This window comes from Aotus nancymaae, unplaced genomic scaffold (assembly GCF_030222135.1).
Source record: "Aotus nancymaae isolate 86718 unplaced genomic scaffold, 86718_ANA_hifiasm-v0.15.2.pri h1tg000018l, whole genome shotgun sequence".
Taxonomy (NCBI): Eukaryota; Metazoa; Chordata; class Mammalia; order Primates; family Aotidae; genus Aotus; species Aotus nancymaae.
Window position 1 is genome coordinate 7993421 of NW_026988430.1, and position 15552 is coordinate 8008972.

Consider the following 15552-nt stretch of genomic DNA (forward strand, 5'->3'; position numbering starts at 1 on the left):
ACAACGTGTGTGACACTCACAAACACAGCAGAGGCAACAGAACATGATGGATGAAGTTCAGGAACAGAAAAGACTGGTCTGTGCTGTGAGAGGCCAGGCAAGTGGCCATCCGGAAGGTGGGAGGTTTGGGGTATGGTCATATTATGTTTCCAGATGCAGGGGCTGCTTACATGTTCAGTTTGTGAAAATTTATCAAGTTATACACACTTTTATGTGTGATTTCCTGTATATATATGATGATTCAATAAAAGGTTTTAAAAAAGAAGGGGCTAGGGATCCTGTTTATTCTTTTGGTTCATCCTGTTACAGAAGCCAAGCCACCCACAGCTGAATGCTGCCTGCTGTCCTCTGCTGGGCAGCCATTACCAAAGGTGAGAGCTCTTCCGGAACACTGCAAATCTGGAGAGAAAGAACGCTCTCCAGCTGGGGTAGCAACCCCCATCTAGGAGTAGTACCCTTACCTGAAGCCCATGCTTTTCACAGCTGGACCAGGAAACTGTGCCCACCCAGGCAGAAGCTTGTGAGGCATCTCAAGGCCCTGTTCTGCTCAGGTCCCCGTGGCCAGCACACACTGCTACTGCCAGGCCAGCAACGGGAGGCCTCAGAACATGGTGCTGGCCACTTCACAGCATGGGCTGATCTCATGGGCTCAGGGCTGAGAGAAGACAGGCAAGAACCCCAAGTTCCATTTTACAGATAGGGTGGTAGATGCCCACAGAAATTACTACACCTGTCTGAGGTTAGCAGCAGGCTGGCTAAAAGCTGGGAGGAGCTGGAATGTGTGGAGGGGTGATCTTGATAGGAAATCTTGGAGGTTAGGGCAGGGTGGGCAGGGATGGGTATCCTCAGGGTAGAGGTGTGAGCCACAACCAGTGAAGAAGGCTCTGTCTGCCCTCAGCCACGGTCCCTACACAGTCAGCAGGGGCAGCACAGACCATGCCCCTTGTGATAGCTATGCTTGCCATGGGGTGGGCTGGCCACCCTGCTGGGCACAGACAGGCCTTGGTGTCAGAAAGCTCTCCCACAGGACATGCTTTGTGAGAAGAGGCCACCATTTGCTTTCCTAACATGAATTCCTGGGGGTGTTGAGGTAGGGGAATACAGCCCCAGAAGGAAGAGCTGTGGTAGGGTGGGTGTAGGGGGAAGGCAAAGTACTACACACACACACACGTACGTGTGTGTGTGTGTGTCTGTGTGTGACAGAGAGAGAAAGAGAAAGAGAGAGACACAGATGTTGGGTAGGCAGAACAGGGCCAGGGACAGCCCTAGGGGAAGCATGGGAGGGCCTCCCAGAGCTCCTCAGAATTAACTACATTCACTCATTCATTATAAAGAAATACTGATCACCCACTCTACACATTCCACTGCTCTAGACCCTGGGAACACCATGTCCCTGGAGTCTAAGGGAACGAAGAGTGAGGCAGACAAAAGAAATGTTAGCAAAGCCAGTCTTGAAGACCACAAAAAAGGATGATGTGAGACAGATAGTATGTGTGCTTAAAACCAGTCGGAGGCCTCCGAGGCGCATGTGAATGAGGAGGAGGAGTGACTGCTTTGAAAGCTGGGGAAGGACCTTTCAGGCAGAGGGAATTGAGCACAGGGAATGCAAAGAGGCTCCTCTCCAGCTGCACACCCACCCCATCTGAGAGCCCAGCCTGCCCGGCACACCACTTCCTGCATTCTCAGCTGCCTCCCTCTGCCTGGCTGCCTTCCTTTGCCCTTGCTGGACCCCCATGCCCAGCCCTGGGTTGGTCTCTCCTCTTGACTCCTGAGGCCCTTGTCTTGCCTCTGCCACGGCACTAATCACCAAGGCTGGATGTGCCTGTTGACTTACGTACCTTCCGCCCTGCCATCGAGTGATCTGTCTGAAACCCAGGTCTCCATACACCCCAGCTCAGAGCCCTTCGGTGGCTTCCCACTGCCTACGGGACCACAGCATGCATGCCTACAGCTCCTCAGCATGCATGGCCACCGGCCTCTGGGCATCCTTCTGGCCCCATCTCCTGCCTGCTCTCCCACCCCAAGCCCTGCCCCCAGCATTATTCATTACACCCCCTTCCCCACATAATGGTCTTTATAACATGCCCACAAATTCCTTGCTCTTCCTCTCTTCAAGAGGTGAAGTTTATTTCCCTTACTCTTGAGGCTAGGGCTGGTGACTCCCTTCTAACATATAGAATATAACAGAAAAGATGGTATGTGACTTCCAAGACCAGGTCATCGAGACCAGTCTTGATGTCCACATGGTGGTAAACTCAGGTCTCTTGCCAATAGTCAGCAAGGAACTGAGGCTTCCTCCCGCCAGTCATGTGGGTGCACCATGTTGGAAGTGGAGCCTCCAGCTGTAGTCGAGCTTTCAGACGATGCAACCTCATGAGAGACTCCAAGCCAGAACTGCCCAGCTAGCTGCTCCTGGATTCCTGGCCCACAGAAACTATGAGATAATGAACATTTGCTGTTTTAAGCTGCTGTGTTTTGAGGTAATTCATAACAGAGCGAGTGATAACAAATACAACCCAAATATGCCAACTGTTCTCTGATACGTGTGGGCCTTTGCACATGCTATTCTCCCTGCCTGTGATGTCTCTCACACTGACTTTTCCACTAAGCTCCCCATTATTCTTCAGGGTCCAACAGAAATGTCGTCTCTTCAGTGAAACATCCCTTAACGCCATCCCTAGCCCCCCACCTTGCTCTGCCTGCCCCAGAGTTGACCCCTGCCCTGCGACCTCACCAAGCCCACACACAGCTCTAACATAGTTCTTCCTACTCCATGTTTCCTCAGAGGCCTATTGAGACCACCCTACCTGCCTCTGTGGGCAGCAGAAGGCCAGCATCCAGAAAGCTTCAAGAAGGCTCTGTCAACTGGCTGGAGAGCCACCAATTAGAATTTCATTCCAGTGGGATGAGTATTTTTTTAAAGTATTTTGCATCAAATATTTAAAAGTAGAAGCTTCCATTTTTTTTCCTCCAAATGGGGGAAGAGCATGAGGACTCATCAATAAGAGACTTCATCTTACTCTATCCCAATAAATTGGGCAAGGGATCCGACCTACCTGGATCAGAGCAAGCACTTTGTCCTGTACAATGGTGGGAGGGTTATTCTTGGGAGAGATAATTTTGACCAGAACACTGTCGATGAAATCTCGGTTGGCCACAAGGATGTGGAAGCGGTGGCCACAGTTCTTCACACATGTCTCCAGCACCTGGTGTGGGGAAGGAAGGAGAGGGGTCACCCCAGTGGGAGCTGGAGAAGACACTGGGAACTGAGGAGGGCAGCTGAGTTTCCACCAGCCGCTCTGTCTCGCTCCTAGATCAGCTTTCTGACATGTCTCTTCCAGAGCCAAACCTGCATGGCACACGCATTCCCGCACTCCATTCTCCAGGGATGACAGCAGCCCCTTACTGACTGAAGTCTCCTGTCCCTGCACAATAATCAGGCAATTAGTTGGTAATTGAGGCACCAGTTTTGCATGAGAAGGATGCTAGTGTTTTAATGGGATCAAAATGACTGAGCCATCCCTGAAAATTAGCATTTTAACTCCTCTCTCTGGGCCTCTGGGTATGAGGCATTAGCCAATGGGACACGGACTCTGTCACAAGAGGAGGCTGCTATGACAGCTTGAATTGCTTAGTGAGTTACTGGCCCTTATATGTGAGAAAGCAAATGCATACACACATCCCCCACTCAATCTTACTTCTGCAACCAAAATTGGGAATGACAAAAGATTCTCCACTCTTGACAAATGTTTTGTGGACCTCAGCTGCCAAGTGACTTTAAGGTCCATGTTTGATTCAGACTCTGGCTGCTCCTCCCTTGTCTGGGAAAACGAGTGCCGCAGGCCTTAGCTGCTCAGAAAAGTCCAGCATACTGGTTCTGGCCAGAGGGTCAGTGAGGGCTCACATCTCAGCTCCACCACTTTCTCCCTGAATGGCCCAGGACATCTTTCTGAGCCTCAGCATCCACATCTGTGAAGAGGAGATGATGAGCTCTCCTTTGCAAGACTGTTGGAAAGATTAGCAAGAATACATTTAAAGCATAGGCTGGGTGTGGTGGCTCACACCTGTAATCCCAGCACTTTGGGAGGCTGAGGCAGGCAGGTCACCTGAGGTCAGGAGTATAAGAGACCAGCCTGACCAATCTGGCAAAACCCCGCCTCTACTAAAAATACAAAAACTAGCCAGGCTTAGTGGCATGCACCTATAGTCCGAACTATTCTGGAGGCTGAGGCAGGAGAATTGCTTGAACCTGTGAGGCGGGGATTGCAGTGAGCTGAGATTGCGCCACGGCACTCTAGCCCAGGTAACAGAACAAAACTCTGTCTTAAAAGCATACATACATACATACATACACACATACATACATATATACATACATAATGCACCTAGCAAAAAATCCTGCATAGGGGAGGTGCCCAATAACCGATGATTATGATTACATGATTACTATTCAGAAGGCTGCTGTACACACGAGGAAGGGGGGTGGCCTCTTATTCTCCCATAGGACAGGTGTGTAGCCTCTTGGAATTTGGAGGTACCAACTAGGAGGCGCTCTCTGAACTTCCCAGCACTCTGTAAACCAATCCATAGGATTGGGGCCCTTCCCATGCCACCAGCCCCCAGGCATGTGGAGAATTGTGAGAATGCCTCCTCAAAACCACATCACCAGCAACAGGGAACATTTCTGACTACCTTCGGTCATTCTCATTTGCCCAAACTAATCCAACCATTGGTTGACTTCTGCAGCCATCCCACAGGGCTGGGTTCATGCACCTGGGCTTTACCTGGACAAATCATAGCTGTAAAGAAAAGTCCATAACTGGAACATTGCCTGAATGCGACTATATGCCAGGCACTATGAGAGATCCTTCCACATCATATGTAATTTTATCCAATTCTCACAGCTAATTACTTCTCCTTAAATGGACCTTAATATCCCATGTTTTAGAGTTAAGAGATTTAGAAAGGTGAAGACATTGATCTGGGTACAAACTGTCAGTCAGTGCCAGAAGTAGCACAGGAGCTGTGATCAGCCTTCTCTGGAGCCCCAGTCTACTTGCCCACCTCGAAGCCACAGGGCCATCCCTCCCTCACAGCTCTCCTCCAGGCAGCCACATCAGCTGAGAGTACCTCAGATGACAGGCAACATGTGTTAGATTTCTTGTTCCCTCATTTGGTCCTGGAAATAACCCTGTAAGGTGGGAATCATCCCATTTTAGAGACGAGGAAGCTCAGGATCAGGGGTGCCATGTAACTTAACCTAGGAGGCCAAAGCTGGGCCTCCCCATGCCAGGCAGCTCTGCAGCCAGCCAGAATCGTTTCTTGCCTCACTGCAGGCTGCACCTTAGGAGGCAACAGGTTCCTCTGGGCTTGCCAAGGAAGACTCTGGAGCTCAGCACCCCAGGGTCTCTGAGCAACCATAGATTTTACTGAGCCAAGGAGGCATTTTCCTTTCTGAGTCTGCTTGTGCCTGATTCTGGTAACCATGAGGTAACTGGCATTCACTCTCTCACAGTGATCCATGAGGGCACTGAGGTGAACCAGAGGGGTTCTTTCTGCCCTCAAGGGCCTTATAGGAACCTTTCTCTCTAGGATTCTCTAAAATCTTTCTCCCAACTCAGGCAGTGGGCTGTTGGGGTCAGGGCAGATGGCAAGAAATATACTTTATTTCATGAGAAGCAGGTGGGAAAGGGAAGGCTGCAAGTGTGAGTGGGAAAGAGAACTGGAAAAAGAGGCATAGGTCTGAGGGGCAGGGCAGCCTGGGGCTCTACTCCACTCTGAGAGCAGCAGTGGGCAGGAGCCGCTTCCCACCTTTAGGAAACACATGCTTAGCTTCTCCAGCACAGCAGTCCTCAAGGTCAGTGTGTCCCAGCCTGGCCTTGGAAGTGTCCTGGACAGAGATGCCTATGCCACAGAGCAGTCCCAAAGCCTATCTTAGCAGGAGGTACAGGATGTTCTCCTTGGGCTGGCAAGAGCTATTTAGGCCACCCTGCCAAACAGGACCCTAACAGATTTGTCTCTATGGGTTGAAAGGCATGAAACATACAGTGGTAATTTTCCAGAATGAAGCCAAAACCCATAGAGAAACCAAAAGGATCCTCTAAGCAATCAGAAATGATGTTTTAAGTCCACAAATGAAGACACAAGCAGAGAGGCCCTCGGGGCTTCTTACTAACTTATTTTGGGTAAATATTAACAAGCTTGGTGGGTACAGATATGAAGTCAGGAAAGGGCCACAAGAGACAGGAGGACTGAAAGCGACTGATAGAGTAAGTGAAGCCCTAACAGGAGACATGAGACCACGCAAAGTGCACTAGGATGGGGCCTCGGGGTAGGGACGGCAGCTCTGAGCATTTCACAGGCCTCCCAAAGGCATGGCTGGGTTTGTAGTGAAGACCCAATCTGCAGGAAAGGTCAAACAGTGTCCATCGTGCCCCGCTAGAGGAAGGCAAGTAAACCCAGAGTTCACTTTGGAAAGATTTCCATCCAACACGATTACCATGAAGTTGGGTGTGTAAATAGAGAAATTTTAGATAGCAGCAGCATGCCCTGACATATATATTAGGACTCATTCCCTGGTGATATCAGTTATTGAAAGCCATTCATTTTGGGCATCACTCCTGGTTTAGTCAATGCTGTGGTTCAAATTCTGAGAAAAAAATAAAAATAAAAGCTTCAACTCTCTATTTCTTAACCAGTCTTTTCTCTATTATTCAAATCCCAATTCCCTGGCAGAACTCTCTTAATAAGTTTCAGGGTTTCGCTTGGGCAAAAAATCCAAACAGGCTCTGTGCTTTAAAAGGAAACATGGCTGTTTTGGATAAATAACCTACTATTTCCAAGCCCCAGAGAAGTTGACCTGGTGACCTGTTACAGTTTCTATTTTAAGAACTTACTGTGGCCCAGATTTTGTCACATCTGAAAAACTGTTAGCTCTCAAGACAGAAATAACACCTGAAGTCGTCTTTTTAAATTCTCTGACAGCTTTGGTAAGGGCAAAAATCTGGTCTGTTCCTTCCTGAAAAAAGTCACTTGGCTGACTTTTTCAAGAGTCTTTGTAGCTATTTTCAGTTTTTACCCCATGCAAAAGACCACTTTATGATGGCAATCCACAGCTTGGTACCTCACTAGCTGTGAAGGCTGGGTAAACCTCCAGACCTCTCTGAGCCTCAGTTTCCTCATCTGTATGAGGGGCATAGTGAAATATCTTTTGGAGGGTGGTTGTAAACATCTGCATTAATGTCCAAAAAGCTCAGCACAGTCCCAGGCCAGTACTCAACAGGTGGAAGTTACATTTTTTTTTTTTTTTGAGACTGAGTCTCCCTCTGTTGCCAGGCTGGAGTACAGTGGTATGATTTTGGCTCACTGCAGCCTCTGCCTCCCAGGTTCAAGCGATTCTCCTGCCTCAGCCTCCCAAGTAGCTGGGACTACAGGCACGCACCACCATCCCCGGCTAATTTTTTATATTTTTAGTAGAGACAGGGTTTCACCATATTGGCCAGGCTGGTCTCAAACTCCTGACCTTGTGATCCACCCGCCTCGGCCTCCTAAAGTGCTGGGATTACAAGTGTGAGCCACTGCACCCGGTCAACATTTTTATAAAGAGGAAACTGACATCTAGAGAAGGAGTTGGTCTCAGTCTCAGAGCAGGTTGCTAGTTGAAAAGGGACCTACTCCAGACCTTTAGCTCCTCTGCTCTGGGCTTTTGTACCTGACAGCACTGCACACACCTTATCTTTTGCGGATATACATTCACCAAATTGAAGCTCATTCCCTGTTTCAGAGGACAGGAAAACCCAAAGGCAATACCAGAAGGCTTTGCTGGATTCCAGTGGCCCAGGCACCAAGCCATTCAGAGGTTGTGCTGAGTGGGCAGAAGGAAGGCCCTATGAGGGGGGCAAGGCCAGAAGCAAGGAGTTCCCCAGATGCCTTCCCTCCCCAAGGAGAGTAGCACTCACTGTTAATGCCAGCATCACCTCTCTGTAGTTCCGGTTCCCGTTGAGCCGCTTCTTTAGGGCTCTAATGGCATCCTTTGGCCTGGAGAAAAGGACAGACATTTTAAGATACTTACAATCCCACTTGGGGATACTATCCTAGAGATATGTGAACTAGCATATATGCAAAACTATTTGCTGGCTGCAGCATGTGTGTAAATGTAAAAGACTAGAAACAAACTGAATGCCCATCAATACAAAACAGGTTAAATTAAATCAACACAATGGAATACTATGCAGCTGCAAAAAAGAATAAAGAAACTCTTGCACCAATATGGACCAAACTCAAAGACATGTGCACAAAGTTCTTTGCATAACAGTGTACAAAGTTTGCCAGTTGAGTTATAGAAGGAAAGTGTACATAGCACACAAGCCAGGAAGCTGTGTGCTCTAGAAGGAGCTATAACGACCTGGTAACTGTGGCTGCCCCTAAGGAAGGGAACCAAAGGTGGGAGGGAGGTTTTTCACTTGACTGCCTTTCTGCAGACCTTTTGAATTCTGTATCACATGCAAGTATTATTTATTCAAAACCATAACTAACCCACTGGTGTGTGGGTACATAGAAGAGAGCTTTTCCAGAGAAACCATAAGAGAGACAGAAGAGAGAGTGCCAGGTACTTGTGAGGCCTGGATGTCCAGCTCTTCCTGAATTCCATGGAACTCTTTTTTCCCAGAGAAAGCTTAAGTGAGTCTCCTTACAACCCAACAAGTTTTGTGTTTTTAGGTGACAGATCTGAGGTAGGTCCCTAGAGAAAATCTTGTAGAATTATAGGCAGTACTCAATTCACGAATGGGCCATGTCCAAAAGTTGGAGTGAGTTCTTCCTTGATTACTGTTATACCTTAGAGTTAGGATCCTCGGCCAGCCCTCTAAGTATACGTATTACAAGTAGGTCTTATGTCTAACATATTATTTAATTTATTCTTGCTCAGGATTCAATAAAGCTGTGGGCCTAGAAGCTGCCCCTGGCACAAAGTCCCTGTGCTGACCCATCACCCTATGCTCTGGGGAGCCCTTAGTCTGGCTGTGGATCAGCCCTTTGCTATCACACATGGATTCCAGCCTTCCACTAATCTATGTGCCAAAACACTGGTCTTTCCCAGGTTGAATGTTTGTAAGTCAGGGATCTCCTATTCCTACAGTTTTAAAACATTTATATCTATTTACCAAATGAAAGGGCCCTTTCAAATGTATATGAGGAAGTTGAGGAAGGGAAAGAGTAGATGCTCTGCTAATCAGCTTAATTTAAGAGAAAGTGGGCCAAGTGTGGTGGCTCATGCCTGTAATCCCAGCACTTTGGGAGGCCAAGGCAGGTAGATGGCTTGAGGTCACGAGTTCAAGACCAGCCTGGGCAACATGGTGAAACCCTGTCTCTACTAAATATACAAAAAAATTAGCTGGGCATGGTGGTATGTGTTTGTAATCCGTGCTACTCTGGAGGCAGAGGTAAGAGAATCGCTTGAACCTGAGAAGTGGAGGTTGCAGTGAGCCGAGATCATGCCACTGCACTCCAGCCAAGTTGACAGAGTGAGATTCCATCTCAAAAATAAAAATTTAAAAAAGGTGAAAGGAACAAGGCTTTGGAAGAAAATTTTAAAACACCCTGAATCACCTGTTTCCCATTCCCAGCTTGACATATGACTGCCTTGCAGGAATTCTTGGCCCCTGGGTCAAAGGGCAGATGAGACACAAGGCTCCATGGGGACTGGGCCCAAGGCCAAGTATGTCTGCAGTACAGCTGCCATTTCCAAAAGGGGATGCTGATTTCTGCAAATATGGGACTTAACCAGCTCTCTGCGTTGAGGGCTGTTTGTGGCCTGACAGCTGATGAAATTCAGTGGCTACTGGCCAAGAGCATGGACTGATTTCCTCTCTCCAAGGCTCTGCCAAACCACTGTTGTCCCTGACCCACAGCCGCCACACCCCTCAGTCCTGTCTCTCTTCTGTCCTCTTGAACTTCCATGGAACAGGAAAATAGGAAGAGCACCTGAGGGCTGCGATCACTTTTGGCTGGCAGAGCACCAGCACATTCAGGGCTCTCCTGGTGCGGGGGCCATGGGGTGGGAAATCAGACAGTCAGCAGGCTCCTGGGTGAGGTTTAAAATGGAAATTCATCCACAGGCTCTGGGAAGTACTGGCTGAGAGTGATGGGTGAGCACAAAAGCAAGTATTTATCTCTCTCCCCGGGGGAGAAGCTTCAGAGAGGAGGATCAAAGTCATGTCAAAGGAATCACAAAGTTTCAAGAAGCTGCAGCAGATTAGATAGTGTGGAGTTGGAAACCAGGAGAAGAGAGAGAAGCGTGTGTCAAGAGCCAGATGGAGCAGAAAGAAAGGATCAGGAAGAATCAGTGGCCTGTGTTGAGATGGCACCAAGCCCTAGCAGCTTTCAGGGGAAAGGTCAGGCTCCTCAGGCAGTGCTCACAGCCTCACGATCTGGCCTCTGGGCCATGATCAGGCTCCTCAAAGTCTCCCTGGACCCTAGACTTAAAAGAACTCTTTCCTGATCCCCAAACAAGCTTCCTGTCATGCCTCCAGCCACAGTCTTTATATCTCTTTGTCCTTCACCTTCAGAACCACTCTCTGGAAAAGGTTTCACCTCATCACCCTCAAGAAGGACACGGCTGCCCCTCTTTCATTACCCTGAACACCCCCTCCCCAGTTATTACCTTGCTATATTGCATATTTTCAGTTCCTCCTCTGTGCCCTCTCCAGCTTAGAAGGTAGAACACAGACAAAGATTCTGTGGCTGAGGAAGATCCAGAGATGGCCATGAAAATGACCTAGGTCAGTGGGTCCTCATGAGAGCTGCACATCAGAGTCACCTGGAGTGCAATTCCCAAATCCACAAGCTGTGCCTTGATTGGGCAGGTCTGGGGTGAGGCCTGGAAAACAGTCTAAAACAGTCCCAGTCCGAGCACTGTGGCTCAAGCCTATAATCCCAGCACTTTGGGAGGCCAAAGTGGGCAGATTACCTGAGGTCAAGAGTTCAAGACCAGCCTGGCCAACAGGGTGAAACCCTGTCACTACTAAAAATACACAATTAGCCAGGTGTGGTGGTGCACACCTGTAATCCCAGCTACTACAGAGGGTGAGGCAGGAGAATTGCTTGAGCCTGCAAAGTGTAGGTTGCAGTAAGCTGAGATGGCGCCTTTGCATTCCAGCCTGGGTGACAAGAGCAAAACTCTGTCTCAAAAAAATTAAATAAATAAATAAAAACAGTCCCAGGTAGGTTATTCAGTCAGCCACTCCTGGTTAATGTCGCAGGGACTGTCACACAAGGCCTTAGGCACCAGCATTCCTCAGGCTGATGGTGACCTCAGCCATGGACATTAGGCCTCTGGGCAGTTTACCAATCTGCACCCACTAGGACCACAGCCTCCCATTGGTAAAGCACTGTACAAACACAAGACATACAGGCAGCACTTCAGTGGCTGCAGCCAGGTGAGCCTGTGCCTGCATCCTGCATGTGCCCTTCCGAGCTGTGCTGCAAGGCCTTTGGCAAGTGACCAAACTACTCAGCCTAAGTTTCCTTAACACTGAAACTGGCTGTCACTACCATATAGAACTGTTGGGGGTGGGGGGCACTGCTTGTGATGACATATGGCATGGCTGGATACAAGGCCTGGCACGTGGCAAGTGCTCAGAGATGGCAGACAGGGTAAGGGCAGTGAATCCACAGAGATCATCACCAAGACTGGGCAGATAACTGACACCCAAGTGAATGATGACAAAAGTCATGGGCAATGGAAATCTTTAAAAGGAAATAGTAAATCCATATATATAGTATGGATATGAAGATACAGTTATATAGTCAGATACTTCATATATATTTACTCCTTTAATCCTTATAACAACCCTATGAGATAGGTATTATTGGTAATCCCATTTTATAAATGAGGAAAAGAGACACAGACACAGAGAGATGAAGTAGCTCACACAGGGTCACACAGTAAGTGAGTGGTGACCTAGGACTGCTCCAGCCTGGGGTGTCCATTTCCTCCCCTTCATCCACCTGCCTCATCTGGCTGATACCCTGGCACCCTGTAAGACTCCAGTCTGTTGTCACCTCCTCCAAGAAGGCTTTGCTGCCAAAAGTCACAAGGCTGGCCACTACCACTGCACTAGTCTCTATAGCTGTATATAGCTTCTCTCTCTCTTTCTCCCTCCCCGTATCCAGCACTCGTCATGCTGTGTTATGCTTATGTTTATATGCCTGCATTCCTCATCAGACTATGAGTGCCTTAGAGACTTCATTCATTTATTCATTTATTTAACACATATTTATCACGAGCTAATCACATGCATTGTGCTAGGTACTAGGGACGAAACGGTGAGCAAAACAGATGGAAATCCTCCTGGAGCTCACAGCCTCATGGGGGTTGCAGGACAAGACAGACACTAATAACTGTCCCACAGATTTATAAGTTTAAACTGTGATGAGCATCAGGACAACACAGGTTATGAAATCATGTAACAGAGGACTTGTTCAATTTAGGAGGGAAGGGAGTTAGAAAAATGAGATTCAAGGGGCCGGGCGCGGTGGCTCACGCCTGTAATCCCAGCACTTTGGGAGGCCGAGGTGGGTGGATCACGAGGTCAAGAGATCGAGACCATCCTGGTCAACATGGTGAAACCCCGTCTCTACTAAAAATACAAAAAATTAGCTGGGCATGGTGGCGAGTGCCTGTAATCACAGCTACTCAGGAGGCTGAGGCAGGAGAATTGCCTGAACCCAGGAGGCGGAGGTTGTGGTGAGTCGAGATCGTGCCATTGCACTCCAGCCTGGGTAACAAGAGCGAAACTCCATCTCAAAAAAAAAAAAGAAAAGAAAAGAAAAATGAGATTCAAACAGATCCAGTGAATAATGGGATCTACTTAGAAAGGTGATGGGAACAGAAGGGACAGTAGGTCAGACGCCCTTCAGGGAGGGCACAAAGGTTTAGGTGGGGCAACCTACCGTCAGTCCAACTTGTAGGATTTTCTCCCACTTAGGAAGAAAATTTTTTTAAGATATGGGGTCTCACTACATTTTCTAGGCTGGTCTCAAACTCCTGGCCTCAAGCAATCCTCCCACCTCAGCCTCCTGAATAGCTGGGACTACAGGCATGAGCCAGTGCATCCAGGTAGGAAGACATTTTGAGACACCTCATAGCAGAGGCAAGGAGAGAACATTATCAGGGATCACTGAGGTGCTCTCACTCAAAAAGGGAGCAACAGGAGCTTGGGCCACCTGAAGAGGAAGATGTGTGTGACCAGCCTTCTGGGAGTTGAGAGTTTGAAAAAGAAGGCATTAGCCCCTTCAGAATGAGGAAGCTCCCGGGGTTCCTGGGCTTCCTGCCCTCAAACCATAGAGATGTTTGAGCAATTCACTGGAAAATAAGAGTTGCCAACATTTTTGTGTATTGCTCAAATTTGTGGAGAATTTCAAGCTGGGCCCAGAAATGTGGAAAATTCAAGGAGCTGAAAGATGAGCGGGGTTGAAGAGCTAAAAGAGAAGCTGTCGAGGGGTCATTGTCATGACCAGCCTCCTCTCTTCCCATCCTCCTCTCTTCCCATCTCCCTTCCACAGTCTTGTCCTCACCTGAACAGGTTATATGTTTAATTATCTTGTTTATGGCCTGCCTCCCGACTCTAGACTGGCAGCTCCCCACGGGGAAGGAGTCTGTCTTGTTCACTGCTGTGTCCTCAGTATTTATAATAGGGCCTGGCATAAGGTAGTCACTCAAGAAATATTTGTTGCATAAAAGCAGGACCAAGTTCAAGGGGCTGGTCCCCAGTTTGCACATGGCAAGGCTAGAGTGACAGTGCTGAGATGCCAGTCCAGGGATGCCTGAGTCCCAGCTGCCCTCCTTGCCACTCTGAAAACTGTTTAAGAGGGCATGGTTACAGTAAAATAAGTGTTCGTGGTATGGACGTAGGGCTAAATACAGACCAATTTGGAAGAAGTACAAACAGAGTGCATCTATAAAGCAGAAGAAGATACAGGAAATAAAACAAGAATGCACCCAGCAGTGCAGAAATGCAGGAGGGGCAACATGGGCTAAGTACATTCACGTCACTTTCCCACTCCCGGCTGTGTCTGCTCCATGCCCTGGACCTCCCTCCACGGACACTGTGGTGCTCTCTGACTCCTGGCTAACCACGGCAGAGACAGGCTGCGAAACAGAGGCGGAGGCCAGGGAGAAGGGGAGGGAAGAGGTGACATTTGGGCGCAGAGACTAATAGCCACTGGGAACCAAGTAATCAAGCAGCTTCATTTCCACTTGTGATTAAAAGCAGGTGATTAACAGAGGTCTTCCCTGCTCTACCTCCAGCACTGCCATTGGGCAAGTGGGGGAGGGATGAAGACAAAAAGGACAGATAATTCAGAGTGTCAGCTTATTAATGCCAAAGCAAACAGACTAAAAACAAAACAAAAAGTGAAACCTGCCACGCTTAGGCCCTGACAAGCTTTGAGTGACCCCTAAAAGCTGAGAGAGGCTTCCCAGGAGAGGGGGGGCACACATACCCTTCCTCCGTCTCATTGATGATGTCACAGATCTCCATATTCAACGTCCAATCTTCACTTTGCAGGGAGCCATCTGTTGCCTTTTCTGTGAAATCAGAGAGAAAATGGGTTTACATTTCTCCTGGAATAAGTGAGCCTTGGCAGGAAATGGGAAGAGATCAGAACCACCACATTCTCCTCCCAAACAGATGGCTGAGCCAACAGAGCCGTTCTAGGGGTGCTGCTATCACAAGAGAACATCCGGGGAGAGGTCCTGGCCTGAGGGCTGGTGTTATAACTAGGTTCTTCATTCACCAAACTCTAGACTGAAAAGCTTATGACAGGCCTAAGCTGTCAAAAATCACCCCAAACATGAGGATGTTAGGTTTGTGAGCCCGTAGAGTCTGGAGCCAAACTACCTAGGTTCAAATACAGGCTCTGCTACTTACTAGTTGTATGGTCTTGGGCAAATTATTTAACTTCTAGGTGCCAAAGCTAGTGAAAACAACAGTACTTACCTGACACATTTGTTATGAAAATTAAATGGGCTGATATACATGAAACACTTAGAACAGACCCTGGCACAGAGTCAGTACTATACAGGCATTTGCTATTGGGATTATTAAAAATCAATTGCAGTATCACCTCGCACCCATTAGGATGGCTACTATCAAAAAAATAGAAAATAACAAGTGTTGGCAAGGATATAGACAAATTGGAACTCTTTTACACTTTTGGTGGGAATGTAAAATGGTACAGCTGCTGTGGAAAACAATATGGTAGTTAAAACATAGAACTACCCTATGATCTAGCAATTCCACTTCTGAGTATATACCCAAAAGAATTAAAAGCAGGGCCTTGAGGAGATGTTTACAGAGTCATGTTCACAGCAGCATTAGTCACAACAGCCAAAAGGTGTAAACAGCCTGTGTCTATCAACTAATGAATGGATAAGCAAATTGGATATACATATAATGGAATATTATTCAGTCTTAAAAAGGAAGGAAATCCTATTGCATGCACAATATGGCTGAACCTTGAGGGCCTTGCACTCAGTGAAATAAGCCATTC

The 15552-nt window shown here is 48.0% G+C and overlaps 1 protein-coding gene across 3 annotated transcripts in view; it reads right to left on the reverse strand.

The window, feature by feature from the left end:
* TOM1L2 (target of myb1 like 2 membrane trafficking protein) overlaps positions 1-15552 on the reverse strand; it is a 122956-nt gene that overhangs the window by 42504 nt on the left and 64900 nt on the right. For all 3 annotated transcript variants that reach the window (XM_012436978.3, XM_012436977.2, XM_012436976.3), the window contains exons 2-4: positions 14503-14587; positions 7959-8037; positions 3057-3206 (exon numbers count right to left, since the gene is read on the reverse strand). In XM_012436978.3, the coding sequence (XP_012292401.1) occupies positions 3057-3206; positions 7959-8037; positions 14503-14587 (314 nt within the window). The remainder of the gene's footprint in view (positions 1-3056; positions 3207-7958; positions 8038-14502; positions 14588-15552) is intronic.